We start from the raw sequence: 25075 nt of genomic DNA on the forward strand, positions 1-25075 counted from the left end.
ATACCAAAAAAAAGTAGTAGGTAATAGTAGTTTTATGCATACTACATAATGTAGTTGTCAATAGTTTGTACATAATAAAAAAAAAAAAACATTTCTAATTAATTCAATCAGTGCTCAATTAGAACCACCGATAAACCATCAGGCCAAGTTACAAAATATCACATAAAAAAAATAAAGTATGTACAAATCTATCAATACAAATAATCAGTATATATAATACAATAGCATCACTGTCAGAACAGTCATACATCTTAATGTTTTTGGATCACATAAAAAAAAAAGAAAAATGGAGATTTCTGTTTTGCTCTGACAGTTTTTATAATGTATTTCATCTCAAGTTGAAAAGCAAATTGCAAAGACTTTATTAAGCACATTTTAACCAGAAGCAGGCTGTTCGTTTTATATGTAAATTCCAGAAGCGAGGGCCATTCTGCCTGTTTTATATCGATCCTTTAGAACCTGAATTGGCTTGGAATAATCTATTTACCAGCAACTCGGTGTGGATGTCATTTTCCCTTTTCACTCTGTCTCTCATTCCCTTTCTTTCTGACACAGAGACACACACAAAGAGGAGCTGGGAAACCAGCTTTCTGAATATGGTCCAAACTCGACCATTTGCGGTCGGAATGGCGAACTCCCTGTTTAATACAGCGCAAACGTGTGACCATCCCAGAGTCGTTTATATTTCTGTTTAAGCGAGTCCAATCAAACCAGCGGGGGTTGTACGAAAGAGCCTGTAAAAAATGACCATTAGGCAGACAGCATGTTATTTATTTAACCCCTTAAATTATAAGGACCTGGTGGCTGGTCTCATTAATGCGTAAGCTGCATTAGTTTTATAGTACTTACTGAATAATCCATAATTCAGAGTTACTGAATAATAAGTTTTAAGCTTAATAAATGAATAGAGTCTCAGGGGTTAATAATGAATGAATGTTGTAGTCTCTGTGGGTCTGGTCTCAGGCCTGGGCCAGAGCGCTTGAGCAGCGGGGGAGCCGTCCGCTTTCCAAAACGCGACGCTTTACCCTTGTTTACCAGCCAAGAAGGAACGCAAGCATTTTCTTCTAGCTCAAAGGCTCGGCTGCTCTCACTGACCTTATCTCTCTTTTTGTTTCACGTCATGTCTGAGGGACAAAAACGCACTTGGCCCAAAGTCCGACGCTCGTACCCTAGGAAGAGCATGCAATGGCAGCTGCCTTATTTATTGCCTTGTAACTATGCAAGGTGGAGGAATGCAGGAGATACGAGCGTTACAGAAAGCAGGCGAACTCACACCATGCAAGGATGCTTACACTTTTTTTAAGCTCTCCCGCTTGCCTCCCTGTAGGCTTGCAACACCTCTCTCAGTTATCTTTAACACCTCAGAAGAGATGGCGAAATTATTCTGAGATCATTCAAATCGCTGTGAAGCATGAATTTCATGCATGACAGGACTCTAAAAGTGTCATTTCCGCCATCACTGTCTCTTTCTCTCCGCAGAAGAAAAAAAAAAACACAACACCAGCAGTGGTACTCCTCTTACTGAGCAAACTCTTTTGGACTCTCTCTTCCCCCACTCCCTCTCTCTCTCTCTTCCTTTCTCTGCTTTTCACATGTCTAGCCCACAGACTGTGGATTTGGCATCACTGACCATCACCCTGTCCGTTCCCTGAACTGGCTGAGACTCGACTGGGGATGCGAGTGGACACATGTTTCCAGCATGACTGTGTGAGAGTAAGAGCCATACGAGAAAGCTCAGTCCAAATATGACTAACGCTGGACACACCATCCATCACTGAGACGCACATAACAAACAAACACAAAAACTCTTCCCATAATGCTCCGGGCCATGCTGAACCAGGGACGCCGCCTGATCTGAGTGGCCTGAGGTCTTGGCCCACAACCCTGTACATTTTAATGCAACTTGTCACGCAATAACAGCAAGAAGTGAAACCTGATGTCTTTTCATACCAATTAAACAAACATCAGATACAACTTTTTTTATGTTAGAACAATTAAATAAATGAGTAACAATTTACTGAAGGGTAGTATTTCTTAAACGACCTGACACCTACATAATCTTTTTATGAGTACAGATATAAACATACATAGACCGTTAAAAATTATTCCAGAAAGCAAAATAATTCATCAAACTTTGAAAAAGCAGCATATTACATTCATAGTGGTACACTGTGAAACGAGTATGTGTATAAGAGGCCTGTAATGTAAAGGATTAACTGAAAAGACGAGAAACTCAAGCCTGTCTTTATGTGCGATGCATCTCTTTTGCCGCAAATAGAGTCATCGCCCTCTGTGAGCTGCTGGAGCGATGATTGGTCGGACAGGTTAAAAGGCCTCCGATTAAAGGCCCGGGGCAGCAGGAGATAAGCCGAGAGGTGGCATATTGTGAGACAGGAAAAGTGCGGCACAACGGAGCGGCTAACGGACACCCGCCGCTGAAAGGAGCTCCGCATGGGGCGTGAAATCTCTTTTCTGCCCTGTGCCAAAGAGACGCATTATGGCCAAATATCCACACAATGCAGGAGACAATTGGAAAATCTAGCTGCGTGACGACGGGTGAAGGTGGAGGAGAAGTATGTATAGGTGCTACGCAGAGGCTGTGCAAAATTCCCCATATGGGTTTAAGCTCAGCAATTCTGAGACACAGATAGTCAATGTAAATAATGCAGAGGTTGGGAAAAAGAGGGACATGTCACACTGGCAAAATAAATAAATAAATAGTACAATTTACTAATGCACATAAATTATGAGTGTGAAAAATGTTCTACTACACTGTTGTTCATTTCAGCTAACACCTGAAATTTAACAATCATCTCCTCTTTTGTCTATTGCTTTAATTATAAAAAAAGAAAACACACACACACACACACACACACACACACACACATATATATATATATATATATATATATAAATTAAAATCTTAATTTGACAGTTTGTGTCTTTTTATCTAGGATTAGCTAATTATACTACCATCTACAATTATACAGCTTAAATATCATTTAAATTTCAAAGGTAATTAGTCATTTCTGTCAGAGTTACTGAACATGAAGCAAACTAAACAGCCTGTTGATGTGTGTATATATAATCACAAGCCACACTAAAGGGTTGCAGTGTGTGTGTGTTGATGGGGTGGTAAAGCTTAATGTTTGTGTGCGTGTGTGTGTGTGTGTGTGTGTGTGTGTGTGTGTGTGTGTGTGTGGCTGGGCTCGGGTGCAGACAGCCCGTTCTCCTCAAACAGGCTGGGAGAAGGCCAGCTGTCACTGTACCACCACTACCACAGTACATGCTCAAATTAACACACACAAAAAGACAACCTGCACAGAGGATACACAGTTATGCAGCACCATTTCATACAACAATATGTGCACACTCAAAAATGTATCCAAACGAATCCATTTTTAAATGAACTGATTAATTAAAATTGAAAATGATACAAATTGAAAACAAGTCATTTTTTTAGACTTCAAATCCTCGTATGCATGTGAATGTGTAATAAATAAATCACTCACTAAAATACTCATATAATCACATCCATTTTAAAATCCCCACTTCTTTCAAATGCAGCTCCCTCTCAAATTTATTTCTGCACATATTTTGTATTTATCAAGTAAATCTACCCTGTATATATATTTGCCATTGATACTAGGTGTGACCGTGTTATGGGTGGGCAATGAGGCAAAAATATATCACTGCGATACGATAAAGGTATTTCCATGAAACATGGAATGCATCACAATATTTCATTTTTCTGCGGCTTAGTAAGTTGAAAGCAGCAGCGTTGGCATATTTAAATATGAATCTTCATTCAACATTTCACATGGTAAATCCAGTTAAACAATGCTTATTATGCTCTTTGCAACGATACATACTGTTGCTCAGTTTTCTTTAAGTAAGATATGTTAGAAAAGAACGACATGACAAAATTTTTCAGAATAACAAAACACATTGTCATACTGCCCACCATGAATATTCTTTTGCTGCTAAAAGCAACTGTGTGCCTATATGCATATAATTTGCCATTAAGTGCCTGAGCATGAGTATATCTCTGTACATGTGTGTGCGTGAACACAGCTGACCTGGCAAGTGGACGAAGTAGGCCAGGTACAGGTCCAGCTCCTTGACGGACACCCCAATGTGGTGAGGCTGCACACAGAGACCGTGGTTGGTGCACTGTGGCGACTTGACAAGCCGCTCACCGTCCGTGCTCTCCAGCGGGCTGCCCTTGAACAGGATGACCATCACCAGGTCCAGCCGCCACACCTTGTCGGCCTGCCGCAGGCAGTCGATGCGCCGGATCTTGCCCTTCTGGTCTGGGTTGGACAGCACGCAGCACGGTGGCTTCTTGCCCGTGATGGTGAGCACAAAGTCCTCGCGGAACTCAGGCCGGATGTCCTTGCGCAGCTTGGCCAGCAGGCGCGACGCCCACTTCTGTTTGATCTCAGGCTTCTCGCCCAGCAGCTCATCTTTGACGGCGCGCTCCTCATCCTTGGACATGCGCTTCTCGTGCTTCTTGAAGTATTTGCGCTTGCGGGCCTGCAGGTTGAACCAGGTGTAGGAGAAGGCGCGCACGTGCGGCAGCAGCGCCTCAATGAAGGGATGAAACTCATCCTGGAAAACGGAAGGAAGAAAGGAGGGAGGGAGCGCAGTGAGTTTTCCAACTAAAAACAATACAACACAGAACGACAGAGCACAAACAGTATTACAGTGAAAGGGGGTCTATTCTGAAAGTGGAAGAGCAAACACGATATAACTGTAACACAACTACACTACCAATAGGAGAGCCTGGAAACAAACAGATGCACTAATCAGACTGAATATGTCAATAATAAAAAGATTTAAACATTATAACTCCAATGAAAAACACATGCAGCAACGTTATCACTCAATTAATTTTAAAAAACTGTTCCAAACATGTAATACAGTCAGAGCCATTATTAAAAAAAGTTTAACCGGTTTACGAGTGAATAGCGTGTAATGGAATTCCATAATTCAGCGATTAAAATGCGAGCAGTTCCTCTCTAGTCAGGTCAGGCCAAGACAAGCTTGGCGATCCCCGGCAGCAACAGAAGCCCCATTCAGCTCTCCAATAATACCTTCAGCACACAGCGCTCAGTGACAAAGCCTAAACCGCGCCACGGCGCCCCTGTGCCAGGGCTGCCGTGCCCCAGCCCCTCGCCGCCAAGCCTGGCCACCACCAGACCGCGGTCGAACCGAGCCGCTTCAACACCTGCCATCGCGAGCGCTCTCCGGATGACCAGCAGGCAACAGAAGTCCAGGCATGTTCAGCTCGCTATGCCCAAGATAAGGCAGGCAAGCACCATCAAACTCACACTGCAGCAAAAAGAGGTAGAAGGAGAAAGAGCCTGATAGTTACCATGTTGCACTCTCATCATAAATTTGGCACGCTGTTCAGAACGGGGAGGGAGGGAAAAAAAATTCCGCCCGCACCAGTCCTTTTGCTGCTCCCTGCAGAAGCAACTGCTGGTTTGGCAAGACCAAAGAAATTTGGCGCAAAGTGAATGAACTTAATTAAAAAAAAAAGAAGAAAAAAAAAGTAGTAGACAGAAGAAGCTCCAAAGACAGAAGAAAAATTTTTATAAGGTTTAAAAAATTTTAAAACAATTTGTTTTTTTCTTTTTCAAAATATCCAGTCAAAAAAAGTCAAAACAGTAATCTAAGTCATTGCTGCTGAAAAAAAAAGTCAGAAAGGGTTATATGAAATTTGAAATGACAAAAAAAAAAATACAGATAAAAATTGCAGGTAGTATGATACAAGCAAAAAAAAAACAAAAAAAAAAACAGTGTAACAACTGGAAAAGTCACACTGCAAAATAAACACTGCTTTTGCGCTTTCCAAAAATTACAAAAAAAGAGAAGAAAAAAGAAAACGAAGCCAGAGAAAAAAATCCTTGGCAAAGCGTAATTGGTAGTGGTGTTTGCTTAGATCTTTGAGTCCAGCAGAAGACTCAGAAAGAGAGAGCCACACACACGTATACGCGCACACACACACTCTCTCCCTCGCACATACATACACACTCCTGCAAAGAAGGGGGGAGCTGGCGAGAGCGAAGCACAGAATATGGGGAGGGAAAAAAAATAGAGAGAGGCGAATCAATGTTGGACGAGCTCGTACGACCGCTGGCAAACCCAAGTGCTGCTTCTTTTTTTCCTCTCTCTCTCTCTCTCTCTCTCTCTCTCTGGCTTGCTCGATCGCTCCCTTGCTCTCTCTCTCTCTCGCTCGTCCTCTCTGCGTTCTTTCCCTAACCATTGCCTGAGTCTTTGCCAACACGAGTAGGGCCCACCTATTTGGCAACAAGATGTCTGTAGCCCAGCCAATGCGTTAGCTTCAAGAGCTGAAAGGGAGGGAAAAAGAGAAGGGGGTGGGGGAAGGGGTGGCTGAGAGAGAGAGAGAGAGAGAGAGAGAGAGAGAGAGAGAGAGAGATTGAGGGAGGGAAGAAGAGAGGAAGGGAGAAAGGGAGGGAGGGCAAGCCACAGTACGCAGTCCAGTCCGACGGCAAACAATTTGCCAATCTGACAAGTTCCTATCTGCCACTGAGGCAAAGTTCAGCGGACATGCTGCCCTCCTCAAACACCAAACCCCATCGCAGTCATTGCGCCTTGCTCTCCAGTTGCTAAAGTAGCGTCCACCGCCCCCTCCTTCCCCTCTCTTTCTGTCTCCCTCACTCTGGCTGTGTCCCAAATGGCTCCCTATTGGACATACAGTGCACTATTTGGGTGAAGAAGCCATAGTTCTGTGTTCTATGTAGTGCACTACATAGAACACAGGGAACCATTTGAGATCCAGTTTCTCTCTTTCTTTCTCTCCCAGCTTGCGTAATGCCACCTTGGCACAGGGCGATGGGAGAACGCACAGAGCTCCCAAAAAGTCCCAGCAGACCCCACAGCCGGCAGCTGCTCCCGGATTTAGCGCCCCGAAACAAAGCCGTGGGAGAGCGGGGCGCCCCCTCTGTTCCCCCCTAGAATGCCGGCGCGCTCCTCTACGATTCACAAACAAACATATGCCGTGCTCATCCATTGCAGTGTCCAACACCGCAAGCTTTCTTGGAGGGGTGCAGAGCCCACCTCCTCAGTCACCTACAGGCCTAGCAGTCACATTAAGGCTGAGCAGGTTGTGCCGCTTTCACCTCATTCAATAACATTAGCGCTGTTTTCAGGAATGCCATGTAAGTGAGCCGTAACAGAATTTGTATTGATTTGTGCTTTTGTTTACGCTTGGCAAAAAGGACTGAGTTCTTTCTCCACGTCTGGGTTATCTGATCTATCAGAAAGCTGCTTAGCTGTGGAAGGGAGCAGATGGGGGGGAGAAAAGAAGCAGAAAGAACAATCAATACATACGTTTTCAATACATCTGAAACAATAATGCAAGCTCCATTCAAACTGAAATCTAATCTATAAGCTTTACAATGCTTCTCATATGGTTGCCAACATCTTAATAAGTAAACTGAAGGGCTACTAGAGATAAAAGAGTCATTTAATATTACTTGTTGACATGATGCATATATAGGCTACATGTAGCCTTTAATACTGCTTTGTACTAACGTGAAGCTTTTGACATTAAAAAGTCAACAATAATCTATTTCTGAGGCATCATACAGCAAGGACTGTTGTCTACCGAACCAAGATGATCAAATCTGGCCAGACATCTTTTGTTGCCACTGAACCATTTAAATCTCATATTCATTGCAGGTGTAAAATGTCTCTAGATGTTCCCCATTGTGGCTCCACAACAGACTCAATATAAAGACTTTGCTTTTAGTTGATAAACACTGCCTCTAGCACACAAACCTAAATCACAGCGGTCCAATTCAGACATGGCAGATGAACTACTCAGTCAAAACGTCCAACAGATGACGCGAACCATATGCTTCCCTTCCCTGAATTCACAGACCAGGCTGCTACCGAGCGACTCCAACAAAAGGACATAGCTCTTCAAAATAAGCATGGAACCAGACGTGAGCAGAGATTGCGCATAGATGTGATCAAGAATGGAAGAAATAAAGTGGAGTAATGCTTGAAAGACTGGTCCTCTATGACTGGACTATGAGACGGAGCTGTTACGGTAAGTGCTACCGGATGTTTAGTGACCGCCGGGTACTGGCTCGGCCACTGGCTCGGCCACAGATCCACATGTAATCCCGACCTGCTCTTCAAATACCAGGCCGTCATACACATGCAAATTCCCCTTCAATCAAATGGGCCGTATGCAGTGACCACTGAAGGGCGTCTCCATAATAGCGGCTATACAAATCCACCTGTCACAACGCAAATATGCCCCCCCTTATTTACCTTAAACCTCTTCATTACTGATCTCTTTCAAATGGGATTCAATGTGTCAAAACCAGCACCTGCTTAAGGTCTTTTGTAAGATGCTAATTGAAGCCCAACCTGAGGCGAGGAGCATTTGTTTATGAATGCACTTGTTTCGGATACAGGCAGTGCCCATATGTAAACCAAACAGTCTGCTTTTTTCTGCACGAAACATGGTCTTTAATGGCTTCCTCCAGTGGTGCCCGAGCTCCTGGTAGAGCATTCAAGCTGAGTAGAATGTCTACTTGAAAGATTTCGCCATGGTTTCAGCAGCAGTAGCTTCTTATGGAACAATATACACAGAACTGGCTAATTTTCAGGTTGCAAATGAGTGTTTCTATATTTCATTCAGGTCTAAAGCAATCTTCAGTCTCAATATTAGCTTATTTCTTGCTTCCAATACGGTAAAACAGAGTCATTAGTACCTGATCTGTGGGCCCATGGAAGACAAAACACCTATCAAGCCAGCTTTAATTATATCTAATCTCGTTTTATTTACTTAGATGTTTTATTTATTATGCAGTAAGGTTTACAAATCACATGACTTTTACCTGTGAATAATTACGTGGGGTTTTTATACGCTTTGTGTTATTTTCACATGTGGAACGTTCTTATTTTTGATTTATGATTTTCTCACACCACAGTTGATTCTTCTATACTGTTCAAATATGTAACCTGAGGGTGTGACACTCAAATGTGATCAAACAGTATTCATATTGTGTCACATGACCACATATTATTCATTTCATGCCACGTATGTTTATATGCTATCAGAGAAGTACCAAACCACAAGTATTGGGAAGAATTATTCAAAACGCAGAAACGAGGTATCTGTTACTTTATCCGAGTTACATGCAGCTACACCAAGAAACATCACCAGTGCTTGTTCATTAATTATTTTAAAATCAGCACACAGAGTGTTAAGAGGTACCCTAAAGAAGAAGTCAAACAAACAGCTTCTTTACAGACACTGAGGCTCCTGCTAAAGCCGGAATAGCCTGATAAACCGATATGATGAGCTATGTATTAATCTCAGCATTACTAAACTCATCAGTCTCTTCAGGGGTGATGGTTCATAAGTGATAAGCCTTGCTTTGGTCTTGTACTGGACTTGTGCAGGTGTTCCATGGCAAGTTACATACATGTCGTTAACTGAGAATCACTACTGCTGTTAATTGTATAGCCAAATTTATAAGATATGATTATGATATGGTGAAATTTTAGTGGTGGACAGTAACTGAGTAACTGAGTAAATGTAATTAGTTTCTGTACTTTAGTATTTTTTGGTGTATCTGTACTGAAGTTTCTCCGTTACTGGGCGACTTTTTCCTTTCACTCCACTACATTTCAGAGTCTAATATCCGACTTTTTCCTCCTACATTTTGAGAAATCTGTCGTTCCTTTTGGTTTCTGTGTGTATAAAAACGTAACATGTCAAAACGAAAGAAGCGCAAAGCCAGAGCACCAATCAGGGCCCAGCGGTCACTTTGTTTAGAGCTGGTTTTGACCTGTTGGTCATACCGACCCAGTGCAGCACGCGGTTCAACGTCAGCGCAGCAGCGTAAAACTTTGGGAGAGTCTGTTCAACATAAATGATGAACTAACCTAACTTTGTGTAAATAGAGCTCAATATAGAAATATGTCCACATATGCAGTCGAGACTGACGCGGCTTTTTTCTGAATTTCTACAAACACCATTTCATTTTATAGTAAATGAGTTTGGACTGGTTTATGTTTATGAACAGACGCCTACAGATCAACATAGTAAAGGAGCTCATCTGTGATCCTGAGTTTAAAGCCAGTTTTTATTCAACTTAAACTTGGAACTAAGTTGAATGAATTACTCTTTTGGTACTTTTACTTTATACTTGAGTACATTTGAAGGCAAATACTTTAGTACTTTTACTCAAGAGAAGGTAACTTCTACTTTTACTGGAGTAATATTTTACCTCGGGGTCTCTACTTTAACTCAAGTGCATGGTTTGTGCACTTCGTCCATCACTGGAAGTTTTGAAGGAGATGAAAAGGGTAAATTAAATAAAAATGACACAAGCAGAGTTTTTCCTATGTGCCCATTGTAAATGGAGTCAGGCTGTGTTTTCAGCCATCAAGCATTTTGCCCAACCCTGCATGCTGCTCACATTAAGATAAGATAAGATAGGATAAGCCTTTATTAGTACCACAGTGGGGAAATTCACAAGGACATCACTTCTGGTGACTTTTTAACTCCACATTTAATCATATGAGAAACACACGGGAGTCTCTTTCATCTGGCAGTGTGGTGGTAGAGCAGCACACGACCCAACACAAAACGGTAGAAAAACACACTTCAATCATCTGAAACGCTCTCGGAGCAGCGCCGCTGGAACGCCTGCTCTCTCCTATTGATCTCTACGAGCCGCAGTCCGTCCGCGACTCTCCGCCCTTCAGGCTGCTGAAGTCTGAAAGACCCACGGGAAGGACAGCAGAAGCGAAGCCGAGGAGGTCGCTCGTGTTTCGAGGCTCCGCGCTGGCGTTTCTGAGGGAGATTTAACAGCGTCCCTGGCGAAGCTTCACTAACAGACTCCAACCTGCTGCGGTGACACGGAATATGAAGACCAGAAATATTTTAACAGAATTACTACGAACAAAATCCTAAAAGGAAACATTTTTAGCGCCTGTTTAAACGCTGGTTTCTTCTGTCCACCACGACCTGGACGTGGATTTCGTTCAGACTAGCAGGCCTTCACACGGACCAGTTTAATTAATCAGGCCTAAAAAGACCACACCGTGAAAAACGAGAGAAATTCGTGTGAATGCACTACAACAATAAAAGATCAGCTTTTTTTTATTTGTTGGCTCTTTTTTTAGGTTTGAAGTGTCTTCTTTTAAACAGCAAAAACACTCATTTTCGATTTAAAGTGGACGTACATTATAATAAATATTTGAAGCTATAAAAACAAACGTGTTTCTAATTTGCATTTGGGCGTTTGTCATTTTAAACGAAGCCCCTCCGGGCCGCTAAGGCTCCTGCACTGGCGCGCTCAAGCGGAACGTTTATGAAGGGCTCGCGCCAATTAAGATCCATATAATAACTGAATAAAATGTTAAATTGTTTTTATATCCGCCAAACAGCGCGGAGACGGTGAGCGAACAGCCGCAGATTTACTCTGTCAGTCTGACTTCACTTCTCCGCCAGCACGACTAGAGCAGCCAGCCCTCCTCCTCCTCCTCTGCCCTCAGTGTGAATGCATGAAGGACAGCAGAAGAGAAGAGGAGAGGAGAGAACAGAAGAGAAGAGAACAGAAGAGAAGATAAGAGAAGCAAAGAGAAGAGAAAAGAAGAGAAGAAAAGAGAAAAGAAGAGAAGCAAAGAGAAAAGAAAAGAAGAAAAGAGAAGAGAAAAGAAGCGGAGAGAAGAGAAGCAAAGAGAAGAGAAGAGAAAAGAAGAGAAGTGAAGAGAAGAAAAGAGAAAAGAAGAGAACAGAAGAGAAGCAAAGAGAAGAGAAAAGAAGAGAAGTGAAGAGAAGAAAAGAGAAGCAAAGAGAAAAGAAAAGAAGAGAAAAGAAGCGGAGAGAAGAGAAGTGAAGAGAAGAGAAAAGAAGTGAAGAGAAGAAAAGAGAAAAGAAGTGAAGAGAAAAGAGATATGAAGAGAAGAAAAGAGAAAATAATAGAAGAGAAAAGAAGAGAAGCAAAGAGAAGAAAGGTGAAGAGAAGAAATGAGAAGCAAAGAGAAGAGAAGCAAAGAGAAGAGAAGAGAAAAGAAGAAAAGTGAAGAGAAGAAAAGAGAAAAGAGAAGCAAAAAGAAGAGAAGGGAAGAGAAGCGAAGAGAAAAGAAGAGAAGTGAAGAGAAGAAAAGAGAAAAGAGAAGCAAAAAGAAGAGAAGGGAAGAGAAGCGAAGAGAAAAGAAGAGAAGTGAAGAGAAGCGAAGAGAAAAGAACAGAAGAGAAGCGAAGAGAAGAAAAGAGAAGCAATGAGAAGAGAGGGGAAGAGAAGAGAAAAGAAGAGAAGCGAAGAGAAGCAAAGAGAAGAGAAGAGAAGTGAAGAGAAGAGAGAAGCAAAAAGAAGAGAAGAGAAGAGAGGAGAAGAGAAGCGAAGAGAAAAGAAGAGAAGAGAAAAAAAGAGAAGAGAAGCCAAGCGAAGCGAAGAGACACCGTGTGGCAGCTTGGCGCTGGACCCCCTGACCGACCATTTGGGTTTAGTTTGTCACCGTCCGGAAAATCCGCCTCCAATTAATGACAACAAAAATCCACCCAAACACCTACAAAATAAATGCAGCTTGGTGGCGATTTGGCCGGGAAAAATAAAAAATAAAAAAACGCCATCAACTCCCAAGTATGAACTGTTTTGAATAATGTATAGGCTACGATGTGAGTAATTTCACAGCCTGCACTATAAAAAAATCTCTCGTGTGGCCAAACTCATTAGCTAATATATTTTCCTGGCATAAAACGATCCAAATCCATATGCACGGAGAGAAAGCAGCGTTTTTCTGTTGAAATGGAAAGGATGTGGCCTGCGTTCATCTCTGATTAGCTCGCAGGAGACAACAGCGCTTCATTCCGCCTATTTACACAGCTCGGCCTGGACGCCACGAGTAGCAGCACAGACTACAAACACAACCGTGTGAAAAAGGTTCCTCGGTAGTAACACCGTCAGCCGCCTTTTCTAATATTACATCCCATTTTTAAAAAGTCTAACGAATTTATACTCATTACGCGTAATTAAACAGCCTTTGGCTTGTCGGCTGCAACTGTGAGGGTTAAATATTTTTTCCTAAAAATAAAAAAAAAAATTAGCGGAAAAAAAACGGATCAATTTACACTTAATGACAAAACCGGGCAAAACAAGAAAAAAAAAAAAAAGAGAGAGAGAGAGAGAGAGAGAGAGAGAGAGAGAGAGAGAGAGAGAGAATAAGCAAGTAAGGAGAGAGAGAGAGAGAGAGAGAGAGAGAGAGCATAAGCAAGTAAGGAGAGAGAGAGAGAGAGAGAGAGAGCATAAGCAAGTGAGGAGAGAGAGAGAGAGCGAGCATAAGCAAGTGAGGAGAAAGAGAGAGAGAGAGAGAGAGAGAGAGAGAGAGAGCATAAGCAAGTGAGGAGAAAGCGAGAGAGAGATAGATATAGAGAGAGAGAGAGCATAAGCAAGTGAGGAGAGAGAGAGAGAGAGAGAGAGAGAGAGAGAGAGAGAGAGAGAGAGAGAGAGAGAGAGAGAGAGAGAGAGAGAGAGATTTCTTTGGGTCACTGTGACTCTAAACTGTCCTCACCTGCCTCACAGCCGTGAGCCGAAGGGAAGCCGAGCACATTACTGAGCACAGAACAGACGCCCGGCCTCCCGCACGCAGTGCCGCCAAGTCCGTAGCTAAAGCAGACCTACAGTAGCCGAGCAGCACGAGTGGTTCCGTTTAAAATAAAATAAAATAATAATAATGACAATAATAACGCTCTTGTGGCGAAGAGAGTGAAGCCGTTTCACTGAAGTTTAGAGGCCGTTGAGCTGTAATTCAGTCTAGAAGCTGCTTTCTTTTACTGAAGTCTGAGACGAGGCGCTCTGTTGTGTCGCTTTGTCTCCATTCTGGGCTCGTAGGCCTGAACACAGCTCGGCTCACTTTGCCAAGAAGCAAATTAACTCTTTCAGAGAAAAGGAGGTCAGAGACAGGCGCGGACACGTAAAAGGTCACGCTGTGCGGCTGTGGAGCGAACTACACGCGTGTAAAGACAGGAGACGAACAGCTGATACAACTAAAACTCCGTAAAAATGCTCAGTTTTTAGCATAAACTGCTATGTGATGGTGTATAATGGGGCAACGTCTCAGCATTGTGGCCCACTTCATTAGGTTTTCTCATCAGGTAGCTTCCTTAAAGTCATAGCAGGAAAACAAAGAGCTTCAAATTAAACTACACTTTAGGCTTTTCAGGAGATGCTTTACATTATTTAGAACCGTGTACTAATACAGACAAGCTGAATAAAACGGGTTAGCCAGCTTGCATTTGTCCACTGCTACTCTACTGGGTCACCAGCCACACATATGAAAGAAACACTGTAAGAAATATTCCTTTAATAGCCCTTGAGTAAAACTGTGTCCTATGAGTCAAAACGCACCCACAGAAATTTTATTTGTCCAAATAAATAAACAGAAATTCATCATGGAAAGAACTACCTTTGTGAGCCTCTGTATACTCACCACCAGTTTCCTTAAAGTTTGGCTGCCTGCATTTCAGTCATTTGGCAGAAGTTGTGCTATTTAAATGTGCTATTGAAATTCAAACGAGATAAATTAAGCTTTTTCCTGACGCACAAACAGGCCAGGTTGGCGTGTTAGGATCCAGTTCATCCTGCGCAGCGCACACACATACACACTTTCAGCGCTGATTTTAGTTTCAGAAACCGGCCAGTGCTGCTTGTTTAATGTCGCAGGCTCCTCAGCTGGAAACCCACAGGTCGAGGTCGGGAGCACTGCCACTGACCGGTCCATCTTCTGTGCCTTTGTCACTCAAACACAACGAAACGGATGTGCCTGAGGAAAACCCCTGCTGTGCGGTGATGGTGAGGAGAGGATGCTCTTCAGGGATACAATATTGAGAGGAGATGAGCATAATCACAGAAAGGCGATTTATCACAAGGAGCTCCATCACATGAGACCACGGCAGCATTAAATTACAACAGCAGAATATCTGGTCCCAGGCTGCATCTCTTCAAACTCTCAATGAAAGAAAAAAATCCTCATGCGAAATGTTTTCCACATTTCCATGTGGAAGTGTTTTCTTTTCGCAACGACTGTGTGTCTAAGGCCTATAAAACCAGAATTCATTAACTTACTGCATTTGAAATGAATGCAGAATAGTCCAATGTCTATTTGGTCAAAATGGTGAGCTAATGACAAAGTATCGTGCAATTAATTCGGGTTTTCAGAATGGTATCCTTCCTCATATCGTAGGCTAATTGGACACAGCCTAGCGTTCCACCCAAACCCGAGAGACTTGTGGGTTTGTTCATGGAAAAGCTGCCGAAGCAAAGCTTAAATCTGTCCTGCTGGACGGCCTACGGACTTGCTGCAAAAAAAAAAAAAGAAAAGAAAAGAAAAGAAGAAAGTTGGCAGCAGCAAAACTCACTGGCTTGTAAGACAAAAAAGTGTGCGTTCATATTTATAAAGCACATCATTAAAAATGACAACACAGAAGCTGTGCTGCGTCCAAATTTATAAGCGTAGATGTAGTCAGATTGGGCCGGAACCAAAAAGGAAGGCGCCTATATTTATAAAGGCGAAATGACTGAGTCTCCCTCTGCCACGACACACGGTCGAAGAGTGTGATTCTCTCTCTGTAAGGATGTCTGGATCATTTGAGCTGCGTGAGGCCTTAATTAGAGAGATTTGGGTTGGGGGCAGCCCGCTGTGCGTCCCTGACCCTGCCAGGGGGTGACCATGACCCGACACCCTACAGGGAGGAGAAGACTGGGCCGAGCCGACTAACTTCACCCTTTGACACCACCATTGCACCCCAGCCAGGGAGAGAGACAGAGATACAGAGATACGGAGATACGGAGAGTGAGAGAGAGAGAGAGAGAGACAGAGAGAGAGAGAGAGAGAGAGAGAGAGAGAGAGAGAGAGACAGACAGAGAGAGAGAGAGAGAGAGAGAGAGAGAGAGAGATGGCTTAAGTGTGGAAAAAAAAGGAAATCATTCTTCTCATAGAAACCTCTTTTTTTTAAGCAAAAAAAGCAAACATTCCATGTTTTCATAAAGGAGAGTTGCACCAATTTTTCAAAATGTATGCATATTTAAAGAATTAAAATGATTAATTACAGAGAAACTTACTAGCTAAGGTTTCTTTACAGTGGTGGTGATAGGGACTAGGGATCAAGACACACACGACACAATTATAGCCATTTCATTTACTGACCAAACTAACCACTGGACCTACATGTGTCTGAGTTTATATATGTAATGTTGATAATGGTCTAATAGTGATCATTCTGAAAAAATAAGAAGGAATTAAACACTTCAGGTGTCTGGTTCCTATCAGCACCACTGTGAACACTTCTGATTTATTTCTCTTGAACAGAGAATTTCAAATATATCAACGCCGACTTATTTGGTTGACATATTAACCATTTAATTACACAGATTTTTGGGGTGGAATTCCCCTTGAATGTGTGTTAACAGGTTTAAAGCTAACTTCTTATGCTTTTTTTGTTCATCAACATCGTAAGGCAGGGCTGCCCACGGTGTGATCCACAGATGTTTGACTTGGCTCGCCTGAAAACTCCAATCTAATCTCTTCACCCAGTGAGAGAGCAATTTTTACGCTACATATAATTTAATATATATATAGTTCTCATTTTCCTTAAATTTAAAATATTTTTTTCTCAAATATTTAAGTATATCTAGCATATTTAGCATACAGTGTTAAAAATGTTTAAAAATATTAGGGATACATGGATTATACATTTCTACGGCCAATTTAAAGGGTTAAGGGATTTTTTTATTAGCCTTTTTAACCTGTGGTTCACACTGTGTGGAGTATACAAACACAATATTTTAAAACCTCAGTCAAATGAAGTTCTCAGTTGAAAGTAAGAGGGAACTGGCTATTTAGCACAATAAAAAAAGTTTTGCCAATTCCGAGGCTGATCGCATGCTTGCCACAAAAACACACTAATTCCGATCTGGGCAGATTCCGATCATGCACCACTAAAAACAAATTTTGAAAAATTCTATTTGAAACCTACCCACCTCTTTATTTGTGTATCGTTTTGTTTTTTTTTGGCCACAAACATTGCATTGTGGCCCCCCAAGACTGCTTGGGTGCCCCTGTCCTGAGACTTAGAGAATTATCCAGTCGCTGCTTGGAAAACAATACAAAATGTGTGAGTTATGCAGTTACAGGAGAGAAGAATGGAAGTCTGGACAGATCTGTCAAGGTTCACGATTTAACAATGTTTCTCTCCTTCTCCTATAAAGTTACTGTTCTGAGATTACGAGTTTTGTTTCACGTCAAAAACAGAAAAAAGGACGGGCCTGCAGCGAGAGTGTGAGACGGTGTAAAAGTGAGAAGTGGTGAGGCAGCAGACAGAGAGCAGGGTGTGAGTAGGAGAGTCGTGTGCTCATGGTGGCGTGGGGATGCCAGCCCAGACACGCCGGCGTGCCAGCACTGAAAACACTCTGCTACACACAGACAGCAGACCCAAAACCGAGCCGGTCATCTCCTCTGCTTCTGAGAGTTTGTCAGACTGGAACATGCCTCTGTCAATGCACGCATACACACACACAGCCCCTTTCACACCCTGAGACAGAGATTGTCTGTGATTATGATTATACAGAGGTGTGAGGCAGGGAGCAGGTGTGTGTGCGAGTGTGTGTTGGCACAGGTAATACGCAGCAGGCATGTCTGCACCTCCTCTAACGTTCTGCTGCACGTCTGTTTTTGCTCTCTCCACGGACAGAGAGTCAGGCACTCAGGTGAGTCAGAAACGATAAAAGAAAAGGGCTAAGACTGACACGATACTGCAGCAGAGTGAGGTCTCTCTCTCTCTCTCACACACACACACACACACACACAGAAAGTAATGCACTAAACTGACTTGAAAGAGTACTGTGCAAAAGTCCAAAAAAAAACCACTTTTCTTTTCATTAATTTCCAGCCAAAACAACTATTAAGTGGAATTTATTGATTTGTCAGGTTTTCAGGAGATAAGTGAAAAGACAGAAGTTAGAGCTTCTAAAATGATTAAACAACCCTCCTAACAACCCTGCAAGCCCAGCTTGACCACCAAAACTGTCATCTTTTATCTTTAAGGAAAAAATCAAGGTCCACCTTTGATTAAGATCTGAAAAAGTCCAAAGGTGTTTCTGTCCACCCTTCCACTCTGAGAAGACAACTCAACATTATGAGTTTAAAAGTACTGGTAGCTGTCAAAAAGCTGCTACTGAGGAAAGGAAACAGGCAAAAAAGAAGAAAATATGCAAGTCAAATAAAGACGTTGCTGGTCTCAGAACAATGAATTGACCACCCCAGAGTCCAGACCTCAACATCACTGAATGTGTTCGGGATTATTTGGATTGTGAGAAGCATAAAAATGCAACAAACTTCTAAGACTGAACTGTGGAGATAATTCTTCTGAATTCTTCTGAATTTTTTGAAAAATTGCAAGGAAATTTCCTGAAAACAATGAAAGCTGTGAAGTTTTTTAGGCTTCTGTGTAGTTTCTGTTTTTTTTTTCTGACAGAGAAAAGTAAATTACTTGTGCTTAATGGCTGTTTTGACTACAAATTAAAGAAATAAATGATAGTCTCTGACTTTTGCACTCTACTGTAAACCGCAGCAAAAATAAGTCAAAAGTAAGTAAAGGAAAAGACAAACTGTGCTGTTGTAATATATTCCATTCACATGGATATGATTGTATGTTAGAATCAAATACACTCATTTTTTTTCAATGTACAAAGCAGTTTAAACATTCAAACACTTAATGTCCTACATCCTACCGTGATATCATATGAGTCGATCCACCCACACCAACGGCACAGTCTCACTTCCAGTATTATCAGTCCATCTATTACAGCACACTCTCTTCCTTTGTGAGCAAACAATCTGTCCAAGTATCAATTCAACTCCAAATACCTAAGTGAGAGTTCAGGGAAATCTGGGTATCAGATGAAAACTAAGTATTTCCCACATCCATCTATGTCCAAAGAAGGCTAAAAAACACTTTCCCTTTGGGGTCTGATTCTCTTCTCCCTCCGGTCCACACCTCTATACCCACTCTTTCCCTCTATCTCATTTCCCCCTCTTCTAATATGTAATATGGCAAATGATACTTCATGACACACTATCTATCACAAAATGTAGTTTTTCTGAGCAAACCAGTTGGAATGGACAAAACGCAGCATCAATATAGCACTTTTTTTTAAAAGTGACAAAATATAAAGTGAAAAACAAGTTATTTAAGAATATAGACAATCAAACAATTAGTAGAAATAGAGGTGGTGGGGCAGGCAGATATCATGCCTGTACAAAAAGCCACCTATATTAGTGTCTTCACTTTAGGACATCCTCTGACCACAGCGTCAGGTTTCGGATATCAGATAAAACGGCCCCAGATCTCGGGGAAAAAACACTGCTGTATCCCCGGTCTCGTACAATCAGACATCGGGCAAAATGCCCTCGGCCAAAAACGATAAGGCCTGAGACACAGAGGACAGTAAAGCTTGCGTGATAATTCAATTAGATTAATTACAATATAGTGACCAAATTAAAGATGCCAATGTACCATAAAAAAGACTTTTACTGAACTGAGATTTTATTATATTCTTCTATTTGACAAAGACTAAGCTTTAATTCTAATGTTATCACTGTGCCTGCTCCCACATCTGTTTCAGTGTTAGGAACTACTGTCACAAAACAACCAGGGAGAAAAGTGCTGTTCTTATTATCATATTTTTGTTGCTACGTCTAAACATTTTGTGGAATAAAAAATGTAAAGAAAAAAAAAAGCCCCAAAGACTGCAACAAATTCCCTGCACCATAACCCACAGTTACTATCACCACAGTTCAGTACAGGCCTATGATAACAAAAATTTATTTTACCCTCACCCTCTTCCACTCTCCTTTAGAGCAGCCTTGTAAAAGTCCCTTTGGTGATCAGTCTAATCACTACCCTCAACCCAGCTCCTTATTAAAGCCCACACCAGGAATAATAAAGTAAGACCAAGAAGTTCACCAGAAAGAAAGACACACACACACAGATCGTGCGCAAGCCAGTGATGCGGAAAGATCTTTGAAGCAGCGCTTGGCGTTGTTTGTAATTACCCCAGTTTACAAACCGGCGCGTTACTATGTGTGAAAAATCTGCAAGCAATTTGTGGCCATGGAGGGAGCAGAGGCTCAGCGCAGCATCGCGCCGTGTCCCGGCGGACCCCGAAAGGCGCTGGGGCTTTAGAGCCTTCAGGCACGTAACGGCACATTCCAACCCCACTGCCGGCACTGCATTAACGAACACCGCATTTACAAGCTTCCCTGGAGACATACTGACTCCAGAGACTCTCCACCAGCTGATCACACCTGAACTATGCTGCGCTGTACTTACTGCATTGCACACCTGGGTACTGCTTTAATACCAGACATCAGTGCCAATCGGTGCACTAAACAAACACTGGTACATATTTATCACGTGTCTTACAGCAAGAATGCTGATCCTAATCTGCTCACCTCTGTTAAAAAAATGTTTTTATTAAGTGAAAGTGCTACTAAGCCCTCGTACTCAGAACAGTCTGATAAATTTGGCCCACTGTTTCAAAAAATGTTTAAATGTTAGATGCAATTATACCACCTTGGTCCAGGGCTGAGCAGGCCCTGCAATGATCAACAACTGATAGCACTTCAATGTTATTCTGTACAACGTTACCATGATACCATGCATGCCTGCACTTTTTCCTTCTTATCTTATCTAACAGGATGTGCGTAAGGGCTGCGATGCAATGTAAACACTGCTATAGCTTGCAGACAAAATGGTTTATAAAACAAAACAAAAAATTCTTGGCTTGTTAAAACTGTGAGATGAGGAAAAATGCCATCCAGAAACCGGTGTTTGACTAAGTCTGGATCGGCTGTTATCAAAATGGTTGGAGATTTTTATTTCTAACCTTAGGATACGTCCAACTGTCTGCAATGAAAACTTTTGATGCCAACTAAACGTCCCTATCCATAATCCATCTACCTTACTGCTGGCTTACAATTTTGTGCCATCAACCCATGTGTGTACTAGGCAGAAGATTCCATTTTTTGCATGTGTGTGCCGGCGGATGGTTGTGCTGTGAAAGGCTCTAAACAAGCCTGTTTGTTCACTGAGGGTGAAACTCTTTGGTCCTGGGTCACACTAGCAGGCTAAAATATTCACCACAGCACTTCGGGCCACTACAGGGGCCGCAACAATGCCACTTATTCAGCAGAGAACGGCGGATAAAGAGCAAGAGATGCAAGAGCCAAAACAGAAAAAGAGATGTTTAGATAGATAAAAAGAGAAAAATAAAAGACTTACAGGAGAAAAAAAGATGAGCAGGGGATCTTTATGTAAATGTCCTGGCAATCCTTTTACTTAATTTCATTTGTTAAATATCTATTTTTTTCCCCAAATACAATCTGCTCGCAGTCTCTCTAACAGTCACTGGTAAATCTTTTGTACCATGATGAGTCGCAGATCACAGTTAAATCTGGACAAAAAGGAGAAAAAAAAACCTCCAGTTGTAGAATTTATTGGCTGTTTATTATTCCCCTTCTGGCCGAGTTGCTTTGATGTGCCGATAGCATTGTTATTGCAGCATTATCGGAAATCTCGAGCCTACTTAACTTGGGTCTGATTTCGACATACCACAAAGTTATCTGCATGGGCCGATGCGCGCGGCTGGCACTGCTCTGATTTTCATGTTCATTGAGATTCAAGCCGAGGCTTAGCATTGTCAGGCCTGTAGAGAACAGTGGTGAGGAGAGAAAACCTTTGAAAGCAATTAGCAGCACATATCAGCACCAACCTTTTTTATTCACACATGGACTTGCTACTTTGAGGTGCCTTGAAAAAAAGAACAAAAAAGTGCACTACTTTAACGCCCACAAAGAAGTCTTTGTTTTAAAATCTGGTTGCATATAATGACGAAAAAAGAAGCAGCCACACTGCTTGAGTCGGGGACAAACAAAGCGTTGCATCAAGCGTCTAGGGTCGGCTACTACCACACTGACCATCTCTGTTCTTTTCAGTCAGCAGAGCTCTGACATCAGCTATCTACGGCAGCCTTGCTACACACTGCTTTTGAATGGACAAAGGACGGGCCACACCATGTATAAACTGTTCCCAGACCTTCTAACCCTCACCATTTGTAGGCTGTACTTAACCCCTGCTCTTACCCCTAAACTTAACTAAACATATTTTTTCACTTCACAACATGGGTTACGTAGTGGAACATCTAAACTGCCCTTTGTGGTCATTGTACACTTCATTGTCCTGAAAAAGTCACAATGCTCGGGTGGGCGCGCGACTCGACCAGAGCTTTCTCATTGGTCAGTGAAGAGAAGCTTCTGGCAAACCGATTGGCCAGTGTCCAAAACGTGCCCATGACATCAAAGAAAGCAGCAGTGGATGAGCTCACATAGAGCTCCATCACACACCACAGTTTGGGTGTACGGTATCGCTCTGACCACTGAATATCCAAACAGAGGGAGAAGGCGATGATATGGTGGAGAGCAGGAGGGAGATGTGGGCAGCAAAAATAAACATAGCAGGGCCCTCTGCAAACTTGGTTTTCGGTGAAATTTAAGGTGGTTGTGTGGGGTGTTGTATTGGAGTGATGTAAAAATGCAGCACATTGCAAACAATAAATCGCAGTTCAACTGGCAATTGGGTTCAATTGTACTGGCTTTGGAAAAGTGATTAACCAATGGTTCCATCAATGCAACTGTATAAAAAAGGGAATTTAATTTGAGTTTATTTACAGAAAACAACAGTTCCCACTTGAGCAGACAGGTTTATCTATCAAACTGAGGAGGGCATGAACGATTCCCTGTTTTCAAAAAGAAGGCGTGAACCAGTTACCCCAATGAGTGCATTCACACCTGGTTGCGTAAATAGGACACGGAGGACGACGGCAGATTTTGAGAGTTACTGAGGTGCACTGAGCCAAAGTTAGACAGGATCCTCAAATTCATGTTCATTTTAACATGGCCTAGTAATGAGGGGTAAATATAACTTTAACTGTAATCTGTAGAATGCAAAACTTTCAGCAGCCCTTAATTATACACTGCAGTCACTGCGTCAACTTTTTAGTAACTAGTCATTTAATCACGAACATATTATACTCGCTAGGCCCTCAGATTAAACAAAACCGACTCCTTACGTAGGCTTTGTTTGATTTGGTTTTGGGCTGTTTGCTATACACTTATGCCTGGCCCCACCTATCAGTACTACATGCCACGGTCCAACAATTTTGAATATCTCAGTGCATTAATTCAGCATTCACTTGATGTGTGCACTCATAGTATGCGTATATCAAGTATTTCACAAAGCCTTTAAATGCACCTCAGCCTGTCAGCTGGCTGGAAGTTTCCGTTTTGTAATTGATTACCTCATTTTGATTGATTACCTCATTTATTTTAACAATTAATCAGCAACTAATAATAGTCTGTTGTTGATTAACAGAATTTGCCCAAAAATTGCATCCCTATTTTGAAATATTAGAATCAATCACAGCAATGTTCTGGTGAATGCACTCTTTTGTATTATTTGGCTGGGTTTACTGAAATATGTCACCTCTTGAAAATAAACTGTCTGAGAACATAAGGTTTGGTGTATTGTTTGCATTATATATCGGCCACTGTGTAAACAGCTCCACCAGCCAGACTTGAGCGTTTTGAAAAAGAACTATGAATCGTGTCGGAAGAATGAAACTGAATTTTGATGAAAACTCAGATTTCATGATGTACGACGTGAAATCTGACATCACATGTTATAAAGACTCATAATCAAAACTGATCGTTGTGAGGTCAGAGCTTTACACCACTGGCGTACTATATGACAGTGTCAGAGCGCGGCTCCCGGACCATGTGGATTCTCACCCGGCCTGCACACAGATTCACACAGACTGTACAGTTGCCGAGCGTTGAACGCTCCGCAATCAAAGAAATAAAGGGGCAATCTAGCACACAAACAAGAGATTTCCCCATCGCCGCTGCCAACACAGCCGGGCCCTCCTCTCGCAGAACAAGGGATGCACTATTGACTAAATCCCCCCCTCCTCCTCCTCCCTCTCTCCCTCCCTCTCCGTCTTTCTCCCGTTCTACTATTTTTCTCTCTTCAGTCTCCCCCTCTGCCAGTCTGCGAGGCTCGGTGCCAACCCTTTCCACCGCCGGGCACTCTGCCCTGCCCTTTATGCAAATGCTTTAGCGCCGGCCCCAACTCACAACCCTTACTGTCTCCTCTCTGCTGTGCCTGCTCTGCTCTCTCCCTCTCTCTTTCTTTCTTTCCTCTCGTTTTTCTTATACCCTTTCATTGTCACTCTTTATCACCATCTTCAAGAACTCACAACCCTTACTGATCCTCTCTGCCATGCCTGGGCACCACACTCTCTTTTCTTTCTTCCTTTCTTTCTTTCTCTCTCTCTCTCTTGCTTTGCCTGCATCTGTTTATTGTCACATTTTACTATGACACCCTTGAAATCAACCAATTGTCAATCATATCTGAGCAGCTTTTGTTTTTCCAGGGTATAAGTAAATAAGAAATGAAGACAGATATGTGTAGCCTCTGCAGGGGTCAACAATGCCTACTGCCCGATGCCACTGGACTGGACATTTTGGTCCAAAGTGGCCACTTGCCATAGTTTTATCCCTTTAAATAAGCCACCAAACCAGATGAATTTTCGCACATTCACAAATATCCATTAATAACAGAACCACTATTTCTCTTCCTGCTGTGCAAGACCTATTTTAGTTGGATGGAGAATAAACTTCATCAAATCATTTTGTCAGAATTTGCCAACCGGAGCCATCATGATATCTAACATAGCCACACTGTTATTATCAATGTGCATTTTTAAATAAATATTTAAAATCAACGAATCCTGACTCATTTGTAGTGCTGATGCATGTTGACTGTAAATATACAGTCCATATGATAAACATTTTTCAATAATTCTGGCCACAATTTCTTAATTCTGGTCATGAGGTTCGCTGGCTATGAATTTTTGGGATCAAATGGTTGCAAGTATCTGAAAGATGGTGGTGTGTTTGG

General features: G+C 42.2%; 1 protein-coding gene and 1 long non-coding RNA gene across 16 annotated transcripts in view; both read right to left on the reverse strand.

Moving 5' to 3' along the window:
- nfixb (nuclear factor I/Xb) overlaps positions 1–25075 on the reverse strand; it is a 180763-nt gene that overhangs the window by 117024 nt on the left and 38664 nt on the right. For 13 of the 15 annotated variants that reach the window (XM_037544662.1, XM_037544660.1, XM_037544653.1 and 10 more), the window contains one exon: positions 4080–4611. In XM_037544662.1, coding sequence (XP_037400559.1) covers positions 4080–4611 — 532 coding nt within the window. Of the gene's footprint in view, positions 1–4079; positions 4612–5096; positions 5336–5377; positions 5548–25075 lie in introns of those variants that run through there. The other 2 variants (XM_037544656.1, XM_037544649.1) reach the window with 2 other exon arrangements.
- On the reverse strand, positions 10485–13910 carry LOC108440996. The gene is made up of 2 exons (XR_001858897.2): positions 13573–13910; positions 10485–10904 (listed from the first exon to the last, which is right to left on the reverse strand). It is a non-coding gene; the product is annotated as an uncharacterized LOC108440996 (long non-coding RNA).

Source organism: Pygocentrus nattereri, chromosome 14, assembly GCF_015220715.1.
Source record: "Pygocentrus nattereri isolate fPygNat1 chromosome 14, fPygNat1.pri, whole genome shotgun sequence".
Lineage (NCBI taxonomy): Eukaryota > Metazoa > Chordata > Actinopteri > Characiformes > Serrasalmidae > Pygocentrus > Pygocentrus nattereri.